Source organism: Dromiciops gliroides, chromosome 1 (genome assembly GCF_019393635.1).
Source record: "Dromiciops gliroides isolate mDroGli1 chromosome 1, mDroGli1.pri, whole genome shotgun sequence".
In the NCBI taxonomy this organism is placed as follows: Eukaryota; Metazoa; Chordata; class Mammalia; order Microbiotheria; family Microbiotheriidae; genus Dromiciops; species Dromiciops gliroides.
Window position 1 is genome coordinate 757,772,906 of NC_057861.1, and position 22,817 is coordinate 757,795,722.

General features: G+C 45.7%; 1 protein-coding gene across 1 annotated transcript in view; it reads right to left on the reverse strand.

The window, feature by feature from the left end:
• GLI3 (GLI family zinc finger 3) overlaps positions 1-22,233 on the reverse strand; it is a 285,531-nt gene extending 263,298 nt beyond the window's left edge. Inside the window, 4 exon segments of the mRNA XM_043977511.1 lie at positions 5,726-5,753; positions 5,755-5,775; positions 5,777-5,892; positions 21,944-22,233. Of these exon segments, the coding sequence (XP_043833446.1) occupies positions 5,726-5,753; positions 5,755-5,775; positions 5,777-5,851 (124 nt within the window). The 5' untranslated portion in view covers positions 5,852-5,892; positions 21,944-22,233.
• Positions 22,234-22,817: the final 584 nt, after the last annotated feature.

Genomic DNA, 22,817 nt, shown 5'->3' on the forward strand with positions numbered 1-22,817 from the left:
AAGTTGTCTTTTTCAAGGGTTGATAAAACTGTACCCTTGAAATCAGGCTTCTGATGGCAAAGCCCAGCATTGCTGTGACCTGTTTCTATGGTGATATCTGTTAGAGGCCTTCGTGCTTTTTTCTCCTTTTATGGACGTTTAACAGAGTCATCACCACAAAACTCTTAGGGTTACCAAACAAGGACAAATAATTCTCAAACCCACTGCCATCTTGGATTAGTCCCCAGCTAGCATTACCCCAACCTTCAAAGCCCATACAACCCAAGAACCTTGTGGTCCATATCCAGTCCTCTCATACCCACCACGGTAAGCACTAATGAGACATCCCTACCTTCTAGTGTCCCATAGAATTTATACGGCTAACAAATGCCATTACTTGATGCTCACCACCCACTACATTCCATCTCCTGCTTCTTTGTGCGGGCTGTCCTCTATGACTAGAATGCTCATTATCCTCTTCACCTCTGGTTCTCCAAACCCCCCAATCCCCCTTTATGGTTCAGATCAAGGACTAACCATCTACTACATGAGAATGTTGCTGATTCCCTCATCTTATCAGGCTCTGTCCTGATCCTGAATTTATTTGATTTCTATTGGTTAAGTACTTATAGTATAAGTACTGTTTCTCCCAACAGAACATAAGCTCCCCTTGAAACAGGGTAGGTTTCATGTATGTCATTGCATCCCCAGTGCTCAGTGCTTGGCACCCTACAAAGGAGGGATTTAATAAATTAGAATATAAACACCCTGAGGACCAGGCCTGTTTTGTTTCTTCATTTATATTCCTTGTGCTTAGACAGTGCCTGACACACAAAGATGTTTAATGAATATCACTAGTGGGATAAATGTTTGAATTGAATGGAATCTAGTCTGCGTACCTGAACAAGAATCCTGCCTATATAGCCCGTGGACATCCAGTACAGGGTACACCCCACTCCCCCTACTTCTTGCCACTATGGAAAAACACTCATTGGCAGGAAGATTTTCCTGACATCAAATCTAAGTCTGCCACTCCCTCCCCAAACTCGACCCCCCCCCATCTTCACATCCCCTGCCCCTTGTTCTGCATCTGCCAAGTAGAGCCAGTCTCAGGTGGGGAGTTTCAACAATAGATAGGGGAGTAGTACTGCCTTCCTAAGTGATCCACACCCCCCATTTGCCAGCAGCCCATGGGTACATGGAAGCTCTCATCTCTAACTGAAGGAAAAGCAACAAAGAAATGAATCAGACCCATTTTCCTCTTTCTCTCCCGGCGCTTCCTTCCTTAGGATTACAAGCTCGGCCTAAAACCTCCATTTCACATTCATTTACAGGAGGGCATTTTTCTTTCTCCTCGAACAAATGAATTTCGTTTCTGTCTAGTAGAAAGATGTGGCAGCAGCATTCAGAAGAAGGTCCGTGCTGCTTGGAGCCCTTCTTGGACAGCTGCTACTCAATCAAACACTGTCTGAAAACTTTACCCTAATATAGTCCTGCCCAGAAGAAAGGAGATCTGTGGACCAGGTTTAGAAGGTTGTCACCGCCTGTCCAGGCAGGTGCTGACCAATAGGAGAATTGTGGCAAATTTCAATTCATTTTATAACGGAACCAATGACTGCCTCATTGTTAGGTTTTGCTTCATTTAAAGAAACCAAACAAAATCTTTTAAGTCAAGTCCTGCCCCTGACAAGAGTTAGCTTGGGTGATCAGAGCAAAATTAGCTGAAGAGATATAAATGGACATCAGCCACCAACTAGTCCAGTGGTTCTCAGAGTGTTACCTGAGGAATCCTTAAGGTAAGACACCCTTTTGTTGTGGTGGTGGTGGTTATTCATTCACATCCACCTCTTTGGTGGGCCATATTGTACGTGAGGTTTTCTTTGCAAAGAAACTAGAGTGATTTACTATTTCCTTCTCCAGTAGATGAAACAAACAGAAGGTAGATGACATTATACAAGTTTACTATACATCTAATTAGTGTCTAAGGCCACATTTTAACTCAGATCTTCCTCCCTCCAAACCCAGTGCTCTATCCCCTGAACCACTAGATGCCTCCTGGGTGGACAAGGCTTAAGTGAATTGCCCAAGGTCACACAGCTAGTATCTGAAGCTGGATTTGAACTAAGTGTTTCTGACTCCAGGACTAGCACTCCATCCAACGAGCCCTCGAGCTGCCCCAAGACCCTTTTTGGGTATCCACAAGGTAAAAAGATTTTCATAATAATACCCAGACATTTTTAAATACTAACATGGCAAGTGTCAATATGTAAAAATCATGTAAACAATACTCTTTGGGCTCCTCAATCATTTTCAAGAGTATAAGGTTAGGACGAGAGAGAATTTGAACTCAAACTTTCAATAAAAATGTTGTGTTTTTTTAAAAAAAAAAGAGTGTCAAGGTTTCCCTAAGACGAAGAAGGCTGAGAATGCTGAGGGATTTATCCATATATGAAAGCAATGTACAGTAGAGGAAGCCAAGAAGTAGCCACCCAACCTCTGCTCATGACCCTCTGAGGACAGGGAACCAAGTCGCTTCTACTTGGACAGCTCACCTGGTTGGAACTCTTAGACGAGACATCTGCCTTCAAATAGCAAGGTCCTCACTTCTCAGCAAATGCCCCAAAGGAAGCCAGCCAGGGTCTAGAACGGTAATGCATCCATAGACCCAGATGATAAGAGCCTGTGGGTCAGTGAGTCAGCCAAGTAATCTAGTTGGTGCATATTTTAGGGCACGGAAAAGTCAAGTAATTAAAAAAAAAAGATTGGCACCACTTATCCTACCACTTGTCAGAAAGCACCTCAGTGCCTTAGTTTGAAGAAAGCTGCACTTGGGTTTGGATTGGTGCAAATCCTGACTTGGCCACTTGGTTCCTGTATGCCCTGGAGCAAGTCACTGAACCTTTGGACACCAGTTTCTTCAACTGAAAAACGAAGAGGGGTGTTCTCAATAACCCTCAATCCGCTTTCATCTCTAAATATATGATTTTGTTTAATAGTTCAGTAGTTGTGTGTGACATCAGGGTAAGTTACTTCCTCAGCTAATACAAATCACAACACATTCAAACATTTGCATCCAAACTATGATTTCTTTATAAGTAATCCAGACTGTATTTAAAAAAGAATCCACACTACAACCACCCCCCCCCAAAAGCACTGAGTTCTGCTTGAATGCTCTGAGGAAGGAGTCCTCACTACCTCCTGAGGGAGGCAGCCCATATGACTTCTAGACACTTGAATTGGTAGGAAGTGTTTTTTTTTCTTAGTAAACTCATGTTCTTGAGGTTTTTATTTCTTTCTTTTTGAAAAAGCAATTTTCAATATTGATTCTCAGTTAAAATAAATTCCATGCCTAACTTTAATTTGACTCTATGTACAACCTGGCCATGACTTAGAAAGTAACTCCTAGAGAAAAGGACTAGAGCTCAGAGCAGTTAAATCATTTGCCCCCAACTCATAAAACTAATAAACTGTTAGAGCAGAATTTGAACCTCCCTTCCTGACTCCAGGCTTCTTGAATCTAGTCATCATACCATTCTGCTCTCTATTCTTCTCTCTTCTGTCTTTTTCTTCTCTGTGGTCTGTGTTTGTGTCTCTGTCTGTCTGTCTGTCTCTCTATATATACATATATTTATGTGGTGTGGTACATATGTATGTATATATATATATATGCAAAGACATATTTTAAATCATTATAAGTGGTCTAAATATTAAATAATTTTCAAAGTATCACCTCAGAACATGAGTCATTATCCAATGAGTTTAACAAGCCACCCCAGCCCACCTTCCCCCCAGGCCACAGTAACCCGATTCACCTCTGTGGACTCATCCAACCAGAAAACCACATAGAGATTAGAAATGGTCCCTTTGGAGAAACACAAGCCACCACACAGCAGGGGCGGGGATCTTACTGATGAAAGACAGAGCTACTCACACAAAGATCACAAAGTCAATCTTAACTGGGTCTGCCAAGTCTCCTCTAGGCTTTACCTATCGTTGCATTATGGAAATGCCCTTTTCACCGATAGCTTCTCAACCAACCTCACCCACAATTTTGAATGAAGGAGCCACAGTGGACTAGACAAATCTGAGCACTCTGTTTTGACTCCAGACGAGGGACTTCATCAGGGTCAGGACACTCCAGGGGGAAGACAATGCCTCTGGCTCTCCATAGTCATGCCGCTCTCAAGTTTATGGTTTGGGACAATTGTTTGGGGTAGTGACAAGTGAACTGACTTGCCCAGCATCACAAAGGCCACAAGTATCAGAAGAAAATTTGAACCCAAGTCTTCTTTAATCAAGACTATGCCCTGTCTCTATCCACCACTGCTTATGACTTCTGAATAGTGATAAATAAAGCATAAGCATACTGGGGAGGCAGAGAGGGAGGAGAGAAAAAGAGAGGACAGAGAGAACAAAAGAGGGAGAAAGGGAGGGCGAGAGATACAGAGAGGGAGGGGAGAGGGAGGGGAGAGAAGAGAAAGAGGAGAGAGAAAAGAGACAAAGGAGGAGAGAGGGAGAGGGGGACCGTGAGGGAGAGAGAAGAGAGAGAACAAGAGGGGGAGGGGAGGGAGGGAGAAGGGGAGAGAGAGGACTCAGAGGACAGTGGGAGGTTTAATAATGAGAATGTAACACCACTACACAGATGTCTTCTGCTTCCACTCTCTGCTCCTAAGTCAGGAAAAATATCAATTTACAACGTGGCCGGATGGGAAGAGCACTTCCTCTAAAAGGGAAAGGAGCTGGATTCAAGTCCTTCATCTTGACACTTGTGTGATCTTGCTTAAGTCCCTTAACCTTCTGGGGTCTCAGTCCCCTCCTCCATGCAATGAGTGTGTCAGTCTAGATGGCCACTGAGATTCCTTCCCACTCAACTCCTCTAACCCTAGGATTCCCAGTCTAATCTGGTAACAATTTTATTCATCCTCCCTGCTTGTAAGGCATGTTCTAACCTGCACTGAGGTGAGGGGGATGGACATTCCTCTTAAAATCCCAGAAAACTAAACTCCTCCAGGCAAAAGAGGCTAAGGAAGTCCTGGGGGGTCAGTCCCACAGCTGCCATCATATTTATCCAAGACTTTGGGAAATCATTTCCAATGGCCAGTGCTGGCCTTTAGGCACTGACTTCTTGAGAAAGTTTAATTAAAACGTTAAAAGCCAGGACTTGGGAACTGTGGAAGACATGACTTCCTCAGGCCAATTGAGGAGATTCACAAAATTCCCCCAAACCCACAATGAAAATCCGCACCTGTACAACTTCCAAAATAAACTCCTTGGTACAGGAGTTGCCCTGTTAGCCTGAGAGCAAGGAGTTAGCCAACAACAGCTAGGCTTCCTCTACAGTGTCTGACTTACTGGGAGAAAAATCTTGCCAACCCCCTGGGTTGACAAGGCGAGTTCTGTGTCTTTTGTAGAAACTCAATTATTCTGATGAGTGTGAGAGATTTCAATGGTAAAATGCTAAATATTTTGAACTCTTGCCAGAGTAATCAGTACCATTCCCGAATGCCAAAACAGGACACTTCCTATAAGAAATAACCTCCCACATTTATATCTCCAATTAGAAAGTTGGGAAGGACAAATATGCATCTGGGGTCAAAACAAGAAGGATCTAGCCCTCCTCCTGTCCTCAGCCCCACTCTGCTGGCTTCCTTTCTTCACAGAAGGAACAGAGGTTCAGGTGCAAAGGAGCAGTTCACTGGGAACTCAGCCAATCTCAACGACGCGGGCCAGCCCATGGGCCACTCACCATTGGATGTGGTACTGGAGGCTGCTGCTTCTCTCACTGACGTCTGCCCGAAGTCGGGCACTTGGCAATGGGAGTCTCCACTTTCTTCTTCTCACTGGTTGTGGAACTGTGGGACTGGGCCTCCATGATAGCTTCTCATTCCATCGGCTCTCTCCAAGGAATTGTACCTAAAGTCAATGAGAACTTGGTCAACTCCTATCCCCAGCCAAGCAGTTTCCCAAGGGTGCCCCACTCTGCCCCTGAGGAGGGACTGAACCAGGAGACCCTGCACCCGAAGTCGGCTAGCAGACATTTCCTGGGACCTTAAGGAAGTGAGGGAAACTCGGTCTATATCTGCAGAAGAGGAAAAGCTGAAACAACTGCCCACAGAATTCAGCCTTGAAGCCACTTTTCTTTGAAGGAGCCTTATCCGAGATGACAGTTTCTCAGTGAACCAGTCTCTAATAAAATGCCACAAGGATCTGTGCTTAGCCTCATGCTGGTCAATGTTTTTATCAACCACCTGAAAGTTAGCAGATACAGTGGATATAAATGTAATACTGGAGTAAGGGAGGTGAGTTCAAATCTCGTTTCTGACACCTACTGAATATTTGATGTCCACCTCCCTGCTTCCCTGGGATCCTTCAACACTTAGCAAGAGACCTCTTCTTGTCCACTTATGAGGAAGAAAAGAAGAAAAAAGGAAGGAAGGAAGGAAGGAAGGAAGGAAGGAAGGAAGGAAGGAAGGAAGGAAGGAAAAAGTAAGAAGAGCACTTACATGGCATTGTAAGGTTTGCAAAGCACTTTTCAATATTTTCTCATTTTATCTGCACAAGGACTGTACGAGGTAGTGGCTGTAATTATCCCCATTTTTCAGATAAGGAAACTGGGACAGACAAAAGTTTAGAACTGCCCAGGCACACAGCAAGGGAAATGTCTGCAGCTGGTTTGAACTCTTCCTGACTGTAGGTCCAATGCTCTTATCCACTTTGATCACTGTGCACCTTTTCACACCCGTGGGAACACACACACAAGCATACTGCATCTAGACACACAACATATATATGCACATATGATTGCATGTGCTTCCCTCATATAAAGGCAGAAATTATATTGTTTCTTTCTTGGACTCCCCAGAGCTTGCTAGCATGCACAGCACACAGGAGGCACTTCCCAAACGTCTGCTGCTGCTGAGCATGTCAATGATGATGAGAACTGTTTAAGAGTTGAAGTTGGAGAACAGAGGTTGCCTTGGTAGAAGGCATAGTCTACAGCCAAGAAATCACATCTGGTCCTTTCTCCCCACCCCCGGCCTGGAAAAATCAACAACTTAAAGAAAGACTCCTAGGGCATTCTTATCAAATCTGGAAGAGCCGGCACCCCAAACAAACACAATAAAGTAGAGATTGATTTGAGATCAGGAGCAGCTATAGTCTCAACCAAGGGCCACCAAAGGTGCTTTCCAATGATACGATCTTCTTCCCACCCCCAACAGCAAGCCAGCATCCCATTCCTCGCCCCTCCACCCCCATATCTCCTTGTGTTTACTTAGTGTCTAGTCTGTATCTGCTTGTATATGTACACATCGATTTCCCAAGAGAGTGTCATCGCCTAGAGGGCAGAGGCCATTTCCGTTTTTACTTCTTTCCATACCCCTCGCGCTGCCCAGTGCAATGTCTGGCCTATAGCCACTACTCCATCAATTCAGGCTAAGCTATTAAAGGAATGGACGCTCCATCTCAATTTTACTTTGCAGGTGTCAGCAGCCTCAGACCCAACGCAGCCTCTTGCTAGAAGCTGCCAGCTATCTTAACTCGTTTAATTTTTTATAATAAGGGACATGAACACACATTCCAAGCCCAATGGAAATTTTGCAGTAGGTGTTTCTCCGCAACCGCAAGAATTTCTCACTTTTAAACTCTGCAAACCCCAGAAGCCAGGGCAGGATTCCAGCCCGCTGGTCCATCCTCTGGCTCCCCACCACCCAAATATATAAACTACTCAATTCTCCTTAATTTCACTCCCCCCTTTATCTTCTAATCTTCCTTAAAACCTGCAAAGAGCTCCGTTTGTTTGAATCACACTTTTCAAACAAACAAAAGGTGTTCGGACAGCCCCACTTTCCACTCTACCAGGAAAGCTCAAGATTTCCCATGGCATGTAATGGGATCACTTGCTCAGGAGACCTAGGACCTGTTCCACTGCCTTCTCAAGCCCCTCTCCCTTCGTGCTCACCCTATTGATTTCACTGTGGTTGCTTTTGTGGTGGTGAAATAAGAAGTTGGACAAATAAACAAAATGGGAGAAAAGCATATCTCCTCTACAGAACTCATGCTTAGTGTTTCCTGGCTCTGGGTCAGTATTCTTCATCCTATGGGCACTGGTGTCCAGGCCAGAGGGGACAGCGGAGTGATTGCTGGGAATTCTGAATGTATAGGCATGCTGACTATCAGCCTGATTGGTACTCCTTTCACATAGCCTTGCATCTCCCAGCTCCATGCATTTCCACATGCCTGGAACATACCTCCTTCTCATCTTCCTCCTCCCAGAATACCTCTCTTTCTCCAAAGCTCAGCTCAAGTGCCATCTCCTACAGGAAATCCATCCTGATGATCCCACTTCCATTACTAGTTTTTCACCTTGAAATTACTTAGTACATATTTGGTGCTAATCTTCTGTGCATAGGCTGCTTCCCCCAAAAAGAACTGTCAATTTAATAAGCACCCATTATGTGCCAATCACTAGGCTATAGTATCCATGAGAGAAGATATTGTTTCATTTTTGCCTCTGACTCCCATAACACGGTGCATGAAACACAGTGGGGACTTTTAAAATATCTTTAAGTTTGACTTTAATTATTTAGCATTAGCAAAATATGCCTCACAACAATAGATCAATCTTCCATAGGGCCACAAACCTAGAAATAAAAGTGACCCTCACAGTCAAAGGAAGATAGGTTCAGAGCCCTGAAATGTCTGGCAGTCCAACCATCACCTTTTATGTATAAGGAAACTGAGGTAAAATGACTGATCCGAAGTCATGGGTGTTAAAGCTTAGAAATATACCCAGGTCCTATGACGCCCCACTCCCCAATGGAAACATTTTTTACACTGGACTACAATGTTCATAAACTGAATAAGAAAAAGCATTCCATACCTATGTGCAGGACTTTTAAAATCAGTCAATGCTGCTTTAATGAATAAAGCATAATTTATTTTCTAAAATGTTCTACTACTTAGAGTAGTTTTCAATGAACCAGACTCAACTCTCTGGACAAATGGAAAGTTATGGTAATTCTTGTTAATATAAGAAAAAAACACACACCATGATGTGTGGGTTGAATATAGCCTATTCTTCAGAGTAGAAAGCTTACCAATAGTCTCCTGTTTAAATTGTTTGAGCTAGGCAGAGAACTAACAAACCTAAAACCCTTTTCTTCAATGGATGGGGCCAACTAACTAGAAAGAACCCCAAAGCAGTGAATAAGGCTTCTTATTCAACCTATGTTTTCTCCCAAACAAAGAACTCCCTTAAAAACAAAAGCAAAAAAAAAAAAATCCCCCTACACTTTTCAAAATGGAGACTGATCCTCCAGTCCAACTTCAGTCTTCAAGGGAGGCTCCTGTGGAAGTGAGTTTTCAAAGGACACAAGGGATGTGAAAATGATCACTCACCATACCCTTCACTTGGCAGCCTGTTCTCATGGGTACCCCCACCCTACCACCATCTGTAATTTGGGTCACCTTATTTTCAGGTTCCATTCTTCAGCAGCTAATTCTCTTAGAGGTGATTTTGCTCAGAAATAGAATGGCTAAGACACTCACTGGTCAAGGTATAATTCAGCCTGGAGCTCTATGCAGATCTTCAAAGGCCATCACCTCATCATGCCCACAACAGCACACTGTATCACTGCAGAGCTAGACAGTTATGAAGGTCAGACTTTAGCCTCTTCTGTCTGCATTAACTTTAAGCCAGGGTTTACTAAGCAGAAACCAATGGGGTATCAGTGAGCGAGGGATCGAGTAAGTGAGTGTGTATGGTATAAATAAATAATAAAATGAGGGCTGAGTGGCAAAATTGTGTTCAGAATTGCCAATTAAATACCTGATATGGATAATCTCTAATGAAAAGTCCAGATGGATAACTCAAATATCACCTTGAGTGACACTTCTATACAGACCTCCCCCAGACACAGCTCCCTCGTTAGCTTGGATATAATTTTCAAAAATAGGAACTATTGAAGTCTGAAGTCAAAATCTCTACTATTTTCTTGAACAAAGAAGTGGTTTCAGTTGTTTCTCTTATACGGTTTTTCTTGTAGGAAAACATGTGTTTTGCAAAGGTGGGGGGTGGGAGTGTTTCCCCTCTAAGAAGCTTAATTTTCCTTTTTTCTAACTTTACAATGTTCTACTTCAGTCCTGACAACCACCATCCCAAAGCCCAGTTCTTAAATTTCATCTGCAAGTTTCACAGGGTGGCCTTGGCTTTTTAGTTACCTGGTCTTCCCAGAGCTAATGGTCATTAATGGTCATCAGCTGGTTACAAAGGCTGCTGAGAGACAACTAAATCAAGACAAACCACTCCAACCTTTCAAGAGTGACGCTGAAACATTCAGAGGAAAAGAGAACTAAGCAGTCTCCCCACAAACAATCTTTTTCCCTATTCCACCACACCTGAGAAGTTGGTCGTCATTTCTGCCATACAAGGCCCAAATCCAGAGCACCCTTCATGCCAGAGTCCCCACTTTAGATCTGACCCATTCTTTCTACTGCCCATGTTCATGGGGGAGGAGGCGGGGCTCCTCTTTCTAGACAACAAGCCAGGATTGCAATCCACTTCCTTTGTAATAACATGTTTCAAGCTTCTGGGTAACAATGGTCAAGGATGAATCAATCAATAAACATTTATAAGTGCCTACTATGTGCCAGGCACTGTACTCAGTGCAAGGGATACAAAAAACAGTCAAAAGACAATCCTTGCCCTCAAGGAGTTTACAGTCTAACATGGGGGAGACAACATGCAAGCAAATATATACAAAGGAAGCTATAAGCAGGATAAACAGAACTAGTTCACAGAAGGAAGGTCCTAGAATTCAGAAGGATTGGAGAAGGCTTTTCTATTGAAGTAAAGATTTTAAACTGAAACTTAAAGGAAGCCAGTGCGGCCAGTAGTCAGAGCAGTAAAGGGGAAGCATTGCAGGCATGACGGACAGCCAGACAGAATGCCCAGGTCTTAGATGAGAAACAGCCAGATTGAAGAATGGTGGAGATTAAGGTAAAAGAAGACTGGAAAGGCAGGAAGGGCTTTGAATGCCGGGTGGACAATTTTGTACTTGATCCTAGAGGCAATAGGGAGCCACTGGAGTTTACTGAGTGTGTGCATGTCTGTGTGTGTGTGTGTGTGTGGGCGGGGAGGGGGGGGGTGTGACAGGGTTGGACCTATGGCCTGAGGAAGTCAGCTCAGTGTCTGGATGGAGGATGCCTTTAGGTGGGGAGAGACTAGAGGCAGGCAGCTGCCCCCAGGCCCCCCAGAAGCCACTGTAATAGTCCAGGTGGTTGGGAATAAGGGCCTGCACTAGGGTGCTGGCAGAGTAAGAGGAAAGAAGGGGGAGCATTCAAGAGAGTGAGAGCGGGTGACTCCCTCCCCCGAGGTCAGTTGTGTCATTTAACCAACAGAGATCACGACAGGATGATCAGTGGAAAGGCCTGAATTCGGAGCCAGAGAACAAATACTGAGTCAGCTGTGAATTCCCTGTGTGACCTTCAGCAAGTCAGCTTCCCTCTTTGGGAATGGATTTCCTCATCTGTAAAGCAATAGGGTGGGACTGAATGACCTCCAATCCCCTTTCCACCCTGAGCTCCATGATCCTAAATCAAGCCGATCTCTATTCAGTCAGCAAACACTTTAGGATACTGACGATGTGCCAGGCACTATGCTAAGCTCTTCGGATACAAAAACCTCAAAAAGACGGCTCCTGACCTCAAGGAGATCATATTCAAGTGCAGGAGATAACTTGCAAAGAGCCCTGTATGGACAAGATATAGACAGGGTAAATGAAGTCATCTCAGAGGCAAGAAATGGGGGCACACAGACTATGTCTAGGAGAAAATAAACCACCCAGCCTTGTGCCCATTGTTTGGATGCTCCCTGGGTCAACCACAGAAAACCTTTGCCATGGAGCCCTTCCACATCGGTGCTGCCTCCCTAACCTGGGGCACATTTGCTCATGTGCAGCCACTGATGTTTCCATACAACTGGAGCCACTTCTCTCTGCTGCCTCCAACCCCCAGTTCTCTTCTCCCTTGTCTTTTCTTTTTAATTCCTAGCTCTATTTCATTTGTGCCGAAGCACTCCTATCCAATTCATTAACAAGTGCTTTGCATCCACTGAGAAGAGCTGTCTGCAACCACAGAGGCACTGCATTCATCATCATTACATCAGCGGGAGGAAGCTCCCCCTGATTGCCATCAGCATCCTAAGGTCCCCAATCAGTGGGCAAGCAAAACATCGTGCACTTAATTTCTCTGAAATGACTTTGGGTATTTGGGGGCTGAAGGGACTGTGCTGTGGCCAGCCTTTGATCCCCACACAGTGCACTCGACGCCTCTCTGCCTTTCCTGAAGGCAGTAGCAAGAGAGACAATAATCCTCCAGCAGCCAAACTGTAAGCAAAGTGGAAACACTCAGGGAGGAGAGAAGGTTTGCCAGAAAATGTCCTCCTTGCTCAAGAGGAGAGAGCCGTTCGTCAATTCTGAGAAAACAGCCCCACTGCTCTTAGGACAGATCCAGGTATATAAGGCATGGAGATCCACAGAAAAACTGAGAAGAAGCAGTCCTTTCCTGGGGACACAAGTGGTTCTTACAGACAAGGGGAATCCGGAAGGCACATTTAGGAAGACCCAGGCTTTTTAGCAACTCTTTGTTCCAAACTAAAACTGGACACACTGAGTCTCTGAACACACAACAGGGTCTTTGAAGACTCACATTTAGCTGTGACTTCTGCCCAGAGCTGTTGGCATCCATTAGGATGAAGGTGCAGCTTAGTTAGCCCTTTCCCTATAGTTTCTCAAAAAACACCATAAATGAGTTCCTCAGCTAACCTTCCTGAGATGATTAAGCCCTTTAGAACGTGCTAGAAGACAAGCTAAAGGGAAGTTCCCAGATCTGGCTCTCTTACTCACTAGCTATGGGATTAGGGCAAGTCCAATCCACCTTGCTGTAGCGTCCAGTTTCCTCGAATACAAAAGAAAAGGGCTGGACAGTTCCTTTAGCTTTAAGTCAATGATCAAAAGTCAAGCCTGTGTTTTTGCTGTCACTTTAGCCTGTAGTGAATTATGAGTTTCTTCACCTCTAAAATGAAGGGATGAGACTAGATGCCGTCTAGAATTCCCTCTATGCTCCCAATCTATGATCCAGCCACAGGGTCCTACCTCTTTCCTGTGTTCCCGGAAGGAAGCCAAAGAGCCAAAAGTCGTCACGTTCCCCTACCTCCGGAAGGTTGCTTCTATACTATTTCAAATCGGGCAAGACTTGTGATGCTGTTCTGTTTGGAATGCTACCGAAGATTGAAAACAACTCCACTGAAAGCCACTGAGCCATGATCATTGGCCATGTTCTTGATAGAGGGTCCCTAGCTCATGACAGCAACACCTGCGCCCACTACCAACTTATCCACCTTTGTCCTATTCGGCCCAGGGACTCATTGATTGAGTGGACCAGATGCTTTTTGCTAGAGGAACTGCATTTATTGACATTCCCTGAGATGTTTGGAAAGGGAATGCCTCCTCCCTCGAAGCGGATTCATTTTGTAAGAACTCAGAATCCCCCCCATCCCTGCCCCCAGCTGCAGCTTTTCCCTGAGGTAGCATCCATTCTCAGCATTGCATGGGAGGGTCCTTTCCTTCATACACAATTACGATATGAACAGCTGCTTCAAGTTGTGTTTTTTGGAGCTACAGTTTGGGACAAATTTAAATGAAATATTGGTACCCCCCTCCAGCCGTTTAAATGGAACTTCTAAGTAAAAGAGCTCCTCCTCCCGGGAAAACAGAAGCCACCAAATGCAAAAACAAACAAACAAAAAAGTGCAGCTCAGTTGACTCTTGCCGGGGATGTGTACGGATTAGGGACAAAAGCTAGTATGTGAAAGGTTGCCATGTTGCCTGCTTCAAACACTCTAATTGGGATCTTTATCAAGTGCCTACTATGTGCCAGGCACTTTGTTTAGGGGTTGCAGCTAAGACAAGAACCAAAGCCCCTCCCCTCAGAGGGCTCTACAAATCCAAAACAAGAACTAGCTCTTCGTATTTAGGCCAACTCCAAGCTCCTGAACTTGACTCCAGGCAGACCTATAGGCATAGCCTTTGTGACACAGTGACAGCTTCCATCCGGACCACCTCTCCACTTTTCCCTTCTCTTGTCCTCATAGGCCAAGGTTGCAATTAGAGTAATGAAAGAGGTATGCACAAAGAGCATTCTTATTAATCACAGGATCAGTGATTGCTGGTGTAGTTTTGCAAATGATAACTTTGTCATCACAAAGGAAAGAGACAGGAAAGTTTGACAACTCTTTCTGTCAACAAGAATGTTGTCAGGGCCAGGAATTACTACAAGTTGTTTTTGGTAGCATTCATTCAAAAGGAATCCATTTGCCAAGAAACATGCATTTATTAATCCCCTACTGTATGCTAAAAATTGACTTGAGCACAGATTATACAGAGACAAAAATCAGGTGGAGGGAAGCAGCAATACAATATACTTAGGTTACTGCATTCCTGAGTACCAGTTAATAACCCTTCTGACAGTAGATTTCATTGAGAGTGTGTGTGTGCGTGTGTGTAAGAGACAGACAGCTATAGGGCAGTCAGAAAGAGACAAAGAGACAGATAGACAGGCAGAGAGAGACAGACAGAGACAGAAGAGACAGAGGGGGAGAGAGAAAGGATTCTAGGTTGAGGTAACAGGTTTTCTTTAGTACGTTAACCACATTTAACATGATAAGCCTCCACTTTGTCTATAAGCTCTGGAGAATTTGCCAAATATGAAATAAACACCAAGCACTATCCCACTTAAAAGTGTGGAATTGCTTTCTTTTTAATATGAAATTTAGATTTTTCTGTTTCTGCTTTTGAAAGAATAAAGGCAGTATCAGCCACTTGTCCCCACCCCCACCTGCAGCAGCTACTGATGAAGCTCTTAGAAATAGCTAAGGGGAAGGATATGACCCCTTCTACTCTTAGATATATCTAAGGGAAGGATGTGACCCCTGTCTCATAATTCTTGCCCAGCTCTCCTCTTCCAGGACAGGTGGGTTTTCTATACATTTAAATATTTAGTTGGGGGAATTGTAGTTTGGTCGTGCTTACATGCCAGAGGAAAACCAAAGATGTTATCTCTCCTCCCTGGAAGGGCTATCATACAGAGAGCCTGGGGAAGGGGCTAAGCTGACATTCTTTTTTCTTTGGTGTTTTCAATGGCTTCTCTTCCAGCCCCAAACAGAAAGTTCTCTCAGACATCAAACTAAATCATACGTTAATCTATCAGTCAAGTTCACGGAAGACTAGATTTCCCTTCATTCTGCATCTCAAAAGAGAAAAAATCAACCTGGAACTCTTCATCTTTCCAAGGTTCTACCTCTAGCTGTAGAACAAGTACTGTTTTTTTTTTAAAGCATTGCACATTTTCTATCACATTTTTGAAAAAAAAATCTAAAGTGTGAAAATTTTCTTAAACTAAATGTCCTCATGGAGATGACAACTTTCCATTCTTCAGTAAACTTTGAGGGGAAGGGACAGACTGTTCCATCAAGCAAGATCTGTCCTCACCACCAGTTTTATACAATGCTTCAAAGATGCCCCAAAGCATCAGCACCCACTTCCTCATCCAACCCCAACCCTAATTTTTTATCTACTGTGGCCCTGAAGTGTGACCAAGCCAATTTTTCTCATTTTGTTTTTCAAACTCAGCATTTCTCATGCCTGCATCTCAAAATCCAGCCTTCTAGCAATTTTCCTGAGGACTTCTACACCCTGCCTGAAGCAGCTCCATCCCCGCAGTAGGGAAGGATTTGAGCTCCCCTCAGCCTCCTGCAGCTCAATTCAAGCAGTTCAACCTCTGAATTCTTTAGCTGCCTAAAGAAAACTCCATTCATGCAAAATCCAAGATCTAAATTGTCAAGCACCCAGAGCCCCCACAAGCCTCCCAGGTTGGTTGAAGACCTTCAGTGCTGGGATTTCACTTCATGTACACAGTTCAGAATGGCAGACATTGTCCTGAAGTGACAGTGACAACTTGGGGTTCAGATTATTCCCTTTAAGGGATTCATACATCTTATTTAATGAAGGCTTCATTCTTCAGGCAGGCTGCAGAGCTGCCTACAGGATTCTTGTACATGCAGGCAATTCTCCAGACCCTGAATTCTTTTTTGAACAAAACCAAAATAAAACAAAACAAAACTACACAAACCAAATTTAAAAACAAAACAAAACAGGAAAAGGAAACAGAAAATGAAGCTTAAAACTGGCCCAGCATGTGAGAGCTCCTACATTCCTGGAGTCTGAGCTCTCTCCTCCAGATGTGATTGAAGGTGCATATTCTCATATTCTCTCTCTCTCTCTCTCCCTCCTCTCTCTCTCTCTCTCTCTCTCGTCTCTCTCTCTCCTCTCTCTCCTTTTCTCCTCTCTTTCTCCCCACATAATCCATGACAAGAGAAGGGTTATTTAATATCTCACAGTCTTTTCCAAGAAAACAAAATAGAATTGAAAAATTCTCTCTAAAACTAAGTCAAGGTCAAATGGCTCCCCCACTACATTCTAAAGTTATTAAGGAAGTCAGTATCCCTTCTGTATGAGGCTCCTCACACTATAAAAAATGCAGCCACCCACCCCATTGGTACACCTAGTTTTGTGATTAAATTATTTTATTCTTAAGTACCAAGAAAAGCAAATTATTACCTTAACTATTTCTCCCTGGAGAGAGAGAGAGAGAGAGAGAGAGAGAGAGAGAGAGAGAGTGCGAGCGAGCTAGCACTGGCCTCCCTGGCTAGCTATTCTAGACCATCCATCCCAGGCCGTTCCAATTTGGTGCAGGTACAATTTATATGAAGTGTGCATGCCGTGACAAAGGCACAGTGTGATGCCAACACAGTCTTTAAGAAACTTTCCTCCTAAATCTCTTCGGAAAGGAGCTTGAAAAGAAGGCGAGGATTATAGTCAGCTAGAAGGTAGGGAGGGGACTTACCTCGAGCCTAGCCAAGCGGAAATCAGGAGCCGTAATTCTCCCAGTCGACAGGGTACACTTTCCAAGCTGTAATGGTGTGAAGAAGTCCTGGGCAGCCTCGCCTGCAGGCAGCACTAACCCGCTGATGACTAATGACGGGGCTGCCCAGACAATGAATTTGGGGAGTGAAAACGAACTGAAACCAGGCAGCACCTTGACAAATGGGCTTTCACTCTTTCATTCATTGAATAACCTTTAAGCACCAAATTGGCTCCAGATCTCTTGGGATCTGGGCGGGCGTGGGGTTGGACAATGCCATGCAAAGTATTTTCCTTTTTAATTAAGACTATTATGCAAAACGTATAAACACCATTACTGTGAGACAAGTATAGGCGCAGATACAGAGGCTTAGGCTGGAGGGAAGGAGAGAAAGAAGGAGGGAGGGAGGGAAGTAGAAAAGGAGGGAAAGAGATGAAGGAGAAGAGAGGAGAAGGAGAGGGGTGGCTGAATTTGTGAAAGGGGTAGAAAACATTTAAAAGCTTCTAATGCGATTTTTTTTTTCATTCACTAGGCATGAAGGACTATAACTCCGCCTAGCCAAGACACAATTTCTGGTCAAGGAACTGTTGTGGAGTTTTCAAAAGCAGCATGTAAACATTTTTTGAAAAGTGGGCAAATGAGTGGTTAAAAAAATCTGGTTCTGAGTCCAATAGTGTAATTGAAAATCTCAAGAGAAAAGAAGAAAAGCAAAAGGTAGATTTATAAGAGACTAGTAAAAAGGAAAGTTAAAAAAAAATCCAGGTCCTCTAAAGTTTATAATTAAAGGCCCTGACAAAGACCCCTAAACACACACACTCAAATTCCCCCACCTCTGGCCTCAATATACCTCAGCTTTCTATTTGAAAATAACAATGTGGGGTGTGTTTAACAGATACAGTGCAATATCTAAAATGTCTCTAAATGAACAAGTACCACTTACTCCAGACAGCAATGCCTTTAGCAGCTCCTAAAACTTCAGAAAGGGATCTTAAAACAGGAAGCTTAGTGAACTCATAAAACCCGTTGTTGGAGCCAGGAACACATAGCATATTTAATCTGCAAACTGTGAGCGTCTCCCCTGATTTGAGCGAGATCTGAGGCATGCCCTCAAGGTTTGCTGGGATCTGGGATTAGAGAGTTGATAAGAACCTCTACTGCCCATGGACATGTTTTTCTTCTGCAGTTAAACACAAATGCGGAGAGACATTTGACTGCTGCTTGGTGTTACTGCTCCCGCTATATGAGAGCTCCGCAGCTCCTTTTGCTGTCAATATATCAAAGTTGAAAAAAAATCATCAAAGTGGGAAGTTTCATTTAAAGTCCTCCCCAGTCTACAACTCTATTTCACAGGGCTAGCAAATAAGAGAAAAGATGAAAAATCAAGCTGAAAGAACTTGAAAAGTAAGTTTGCAGCGGGGGCTAAGCTCGGGCTTGGTTTACTCTGTGTCCCCCACCCCGCCCCGCCCCCACCCCAAACACAAACACTTTATTTCCTTTGAAATAATAGACAAACCAAGCCCCCCAAGGGAGGAGGACTAGAAGCGGAGAAGGGGGGAGCAGCTTCTTTTGGCAGTGGGCTAAAGGACCACCTCCACCTGGGCTGGTGGGGGGGGGGGCGGGGCGGAGGGGGGGCGCTTTTCAAGAAAGGACCCCGTGTCTCTAGTCATTTTAACTTTTTAATAGCCTCACATGATCTAGGTTGGCAGAAAATTTCTCGAATCTTCCAAAACAAATCAGACTGACTCCGGAATAGGAATGGCAGCAAAAACTAAACCCTTCTTCAAAGTATTCTTTAGCTGGGGATTTACAACAATTGCAGTAAGAAGAAAAGTCTGACTTTTAAGATAATCTACTATAGTCTAAAAGCATTAACATTCCATTACGAAGGTTTTCCTGAGGATTTCACGACTCACTGAGTCACTCTTCCTTCGAGTCTGTTTTTTCTTAGTGCATTACTGTCTTCATACTGGCAACAGGGCTCATTCAAGGGTTTCCTTTCATAACCTCCCCACCCCCAACCTCCAAAAACTGGATCTGGGCTCAGTAAGCAGCCTACCTTATTTGGCGGAAAAATGTAAGCCCTAGGTCCAGCTATTTGCTACCTTCCTTCCTTCCTTACCTCCCTTCTGGGAAGAGGGACAGCTCTGAGGGCAGCCAGGTAATTAGGTGGATTTTGCCGGGCCAGAAACAAAGGCTGCCTCAGATTTTGCAGCCTGTCTATCCACATGATGACAACCCCCTCTTCCCTCATATAAACTGTGGAATATCTCAAGGCAGAGTCACTTCACTGGCACCGAATTTCTTCCTTTCACTCTGAGTCAACGATGCATCAGGTGAATGAACATAGATCATACCTCTGCCCCAGCTCTGCCCTTCAAGGGAAAGGGGATCAGAAACCAGTAAGGACCTGGTTTCATTAAAGCCAACCTTTAAAAATGTGATTCTACTTGTGTTTAAGCAGAGCTCTGTGGGGGAGACCGCTGTGGATACCAGATGCTCACTGGGCTCGCTGGAGCATCCAAAAGCAGCTGCCCTGGCCAAGTCACAGGCGGGGCCACGGTGCTGCATTCAGGCACTCGTCTCCAACTGAACACACAAGCACAAACACATTTGCTTCCTTATGGACAGATAAGATTCACCCCAAGTCGCACATTAGTCGATGTGTGCTGGAGTCTCCCAGCAAAAGGGGATGTGTGCACCAGCTTGTTAAGACCAATGTTTCCTTCCATAAACAAATTCTTCATATACTTCACACTGTTTACATTGTGAAAGTCATTCGCCATTCCTGGGATACAGCCCCTGCCCCGGAATATGGAGCCCTCCAGTAGCTGGGCTGGGAACACGGCTTGGATTTTCAGGGGATTTTTAGGACTCTACAACACAGCACTTTCCTCCTTCAAAATAATCTTGACAAGTGTAATTAAGAAACTGTCAGACTATTATTAATTTTTAATTTAGGACCTAAATGAAATAATTACAGAGATCAATCAGTAAGGCACCTATCCAAATTATAAAGCAATTACATAAATACTCAGAATTAATACTTTAGGCCAATTCTTGCAGATTTCAGTTAATAGTTCACTCAAACGTGAAACAAACAAACATTAGCAAGAAGTGAATTGATCTGCCTTCTTTCTTTGAAAGACTTAAGTGAAACCATCTCGGATCACCAATCCCCATCATGCTGAATTCAGTCAAGTAGGCACCCCTTTCACAAACTGGATTATTTCCATTAGTGTATTCTCTATCTCCATATTCTGACCAGCTCACAACCAAATTCCTCCAAGAAATACATTGAGAAATCATATGTCCATTTCAAAATAACTATGATTGTCTTAAGCTTTCGAAAAGTGAATGGAGGTTCAAAGGAAGGAACTGGTACGGTGAGGGGAATAGACTCCCTCCACTCCAACTTTTAACAACTCAGCTCAGGCTCCTGTGGATGGGTAGGTAAAGTCATTGTACATACAGATTGGTGACAAAGTGCCCAGCCAGACAGGCTAGGAGAACTACTCAAGCCTCCCCTTAGGGTTGGCGATCAGACAGTCACTGTCGCTGGGGACTCTAGTGGCAGCTGGAAAATGGGAAGAGTTGGCCATAATATAGGAGAACATGTTTTCCGGAAATAAAGCCTCCCTTCCCCCAGGAAGAGGGCTACCAAAGCTGCCCCCCCCCACTGTCACAATCTGCCCACCTGCCTTGCACATGTTGAGTGGATAGGAATGGGTCATTGGCAGGATACTGAGGGCAGAGGGAGAAGACCACAGAGGAAGGGGCTGATGGCATCTCCCCACGTGGGCATGGCGGGCTTTCCTCCTTTCTGTAGGGCATTTTGCGAGAAGCAAACAGTCTACAGTTTGGGAGGGATCAAAGAAGAGAAAAGGCCCTGAGTAAGGGGAGCTTCTCCCAGCGGGGTCGCTTTTAAGACACCTGACCCCTACCCCCTGGGTTCCATTCAATTCCGTTGAGCAAACATTTATCCAGCACCTGTGCGGTGCCGGTGCCGGCCACAGTGCTAGGGAAAGCTGGCCTGAGGCCGCTGATGACTCCCCGCTAACTCAAGCCTCCCACCTCCAGGGAGCATCGAAGCCTGATACCTGCCTGGGCTGATTCACACCTCAACCTCTTCCCCTAGCCGTCCCCTTCCCCTTGCCGTCCCCCTACTTCAAAGCTGGCGCCTAGAACACGCTTTCGTGACTGAGGCGGCCTGGGAGCTGGGTCCTGTAGCTGGGCCACGCTAATCCTACGCCTAACTTCCAGTCGGAAAAAGCAGAGACGCCCCCCCCACACACACACACACACAGCAGCGGCGCGCGCCCTTACTCTCTCTTCCAAACTCGGCAAATCTGCTCAGCTCCTTTACATTCGCAGAACCCAGCCCCCTTCGGCCCCTTCAGGGTGAGGTCTGGGACGAGGGGCAGGCACACCCGTCCAGGTCTAGTAAATTCGGGACCCAGGGCCGCGGCCTAAGAGCAGGGCAGCTGGCAGCCCAGCGCTCGAGGGCAGCTCGCTTCCCTGAGCACCAAAGTTTCTACTTCGGCCTTCACCAGGCAGCAAAGGCAGGCGAACGGAGAAAGCTTGGCAGCTTTGCCCCAAGTGGGACTGGAAATACCGGCTACAGCCAGAAGAGTCAGGTAGGCTCCGAGCGTCTTTGGGGCTGTAACGGGCCGGTACGGCGCGGGAGGGAAGGAAGGAGGGAGGAAGAGGAGGGAAGGAGAAAAGGAGGAGGAGGAGGAGGAAGAGGACAGACATCACCCGGCTTTTGGCTTGCTTGCTAAGTTGCTTAGGGTCTTGGGACTCGAACTTGGGAGGGCTGTTTGCATGGCCTTTGGCGCTTCCCAAAGGAGTCTTTAACTAACTCCTCGGAAAAATGCGGGCCGTGGCCCCGGGCCCCGCCTGACAGCCTAGGTACGCCCTTCTGTCTGGCCCCAGCAGGCCACCCGGCAAGAGACAAAGGACTGGGGGTCGCTCACCCGCTCCCTACCTGGCGGCCGCCGCTGTCAGGTCCCGCGAAGTTCCCGCAAGCCCCACTCGCGCCGCGTCCCGGCGGCCCGGGCTAATCCTAAAGAGCCCAGGCGAGCCCCCTCAGCACGGGCCGAGTCCCGTTGCTCCGCTCCTCACAGCCATTGGGGGTGGGGGAGAGGCAGTAGCGGGGGCGCGCGTGTGAGTAGATGAGTGTGAGCGAATGTGAGGGTGGATGTGAGTTAGTGAGTGGGAGTGGGGTACGCGCGCGCCAGACTGCGGTGCTTCGCTAGGCTGCGCTCCTGGCTCCGGTGCGCCGCGCCCCCGCCCCCCCCCTCAGTGTGTCTGTGTGCCCGCCCGTTCGCCTGCCCGCCGAGCCCGGCACCGCTCTTAGGCATCTGGTAATCTGATCCCCCCTGACTCACCAGCACTGACTGACATTTCTGATTTGGTTCAACCGAGGCGGGGGGCAGTGGCGATCGCAGCAGCAGCAGCCGCAGCCGCAGCAGGAGGAGGAGGAGAAGGAGTAAGAAGAAAAAGAGAAAAGGGGGGGGGGGGGAGGGAGAGAGGGAGAGAGAGACAGAGAGAGAGTGAGAAAAAGAGAGAGAGAGAGAGAGAGAGAGAGAGAGAGAGAGAGAGAGAGAGAAAGAAAGAAAGAAAGAAAGAAAGAAAGAAAGAAAGAAAGAAAGAAAGAAAGAAAGAAAGGAAGGAAGAAAGGAAGAAAGAAAGAAAGAAAGAAAGATCAGCCCACGGACCCCATGCCCCGGCTCTAGTTCCGCTCAACCCAGCCCGGCCCGCGCAGCCCACTGACCTTTCCGAGGGGCCCCGGCTGCAGGGAGGACAGCACAACCCAGCCGGCCTCGGGTCTCTGGCCTCCGCTAGAGAAAGCACTTGCT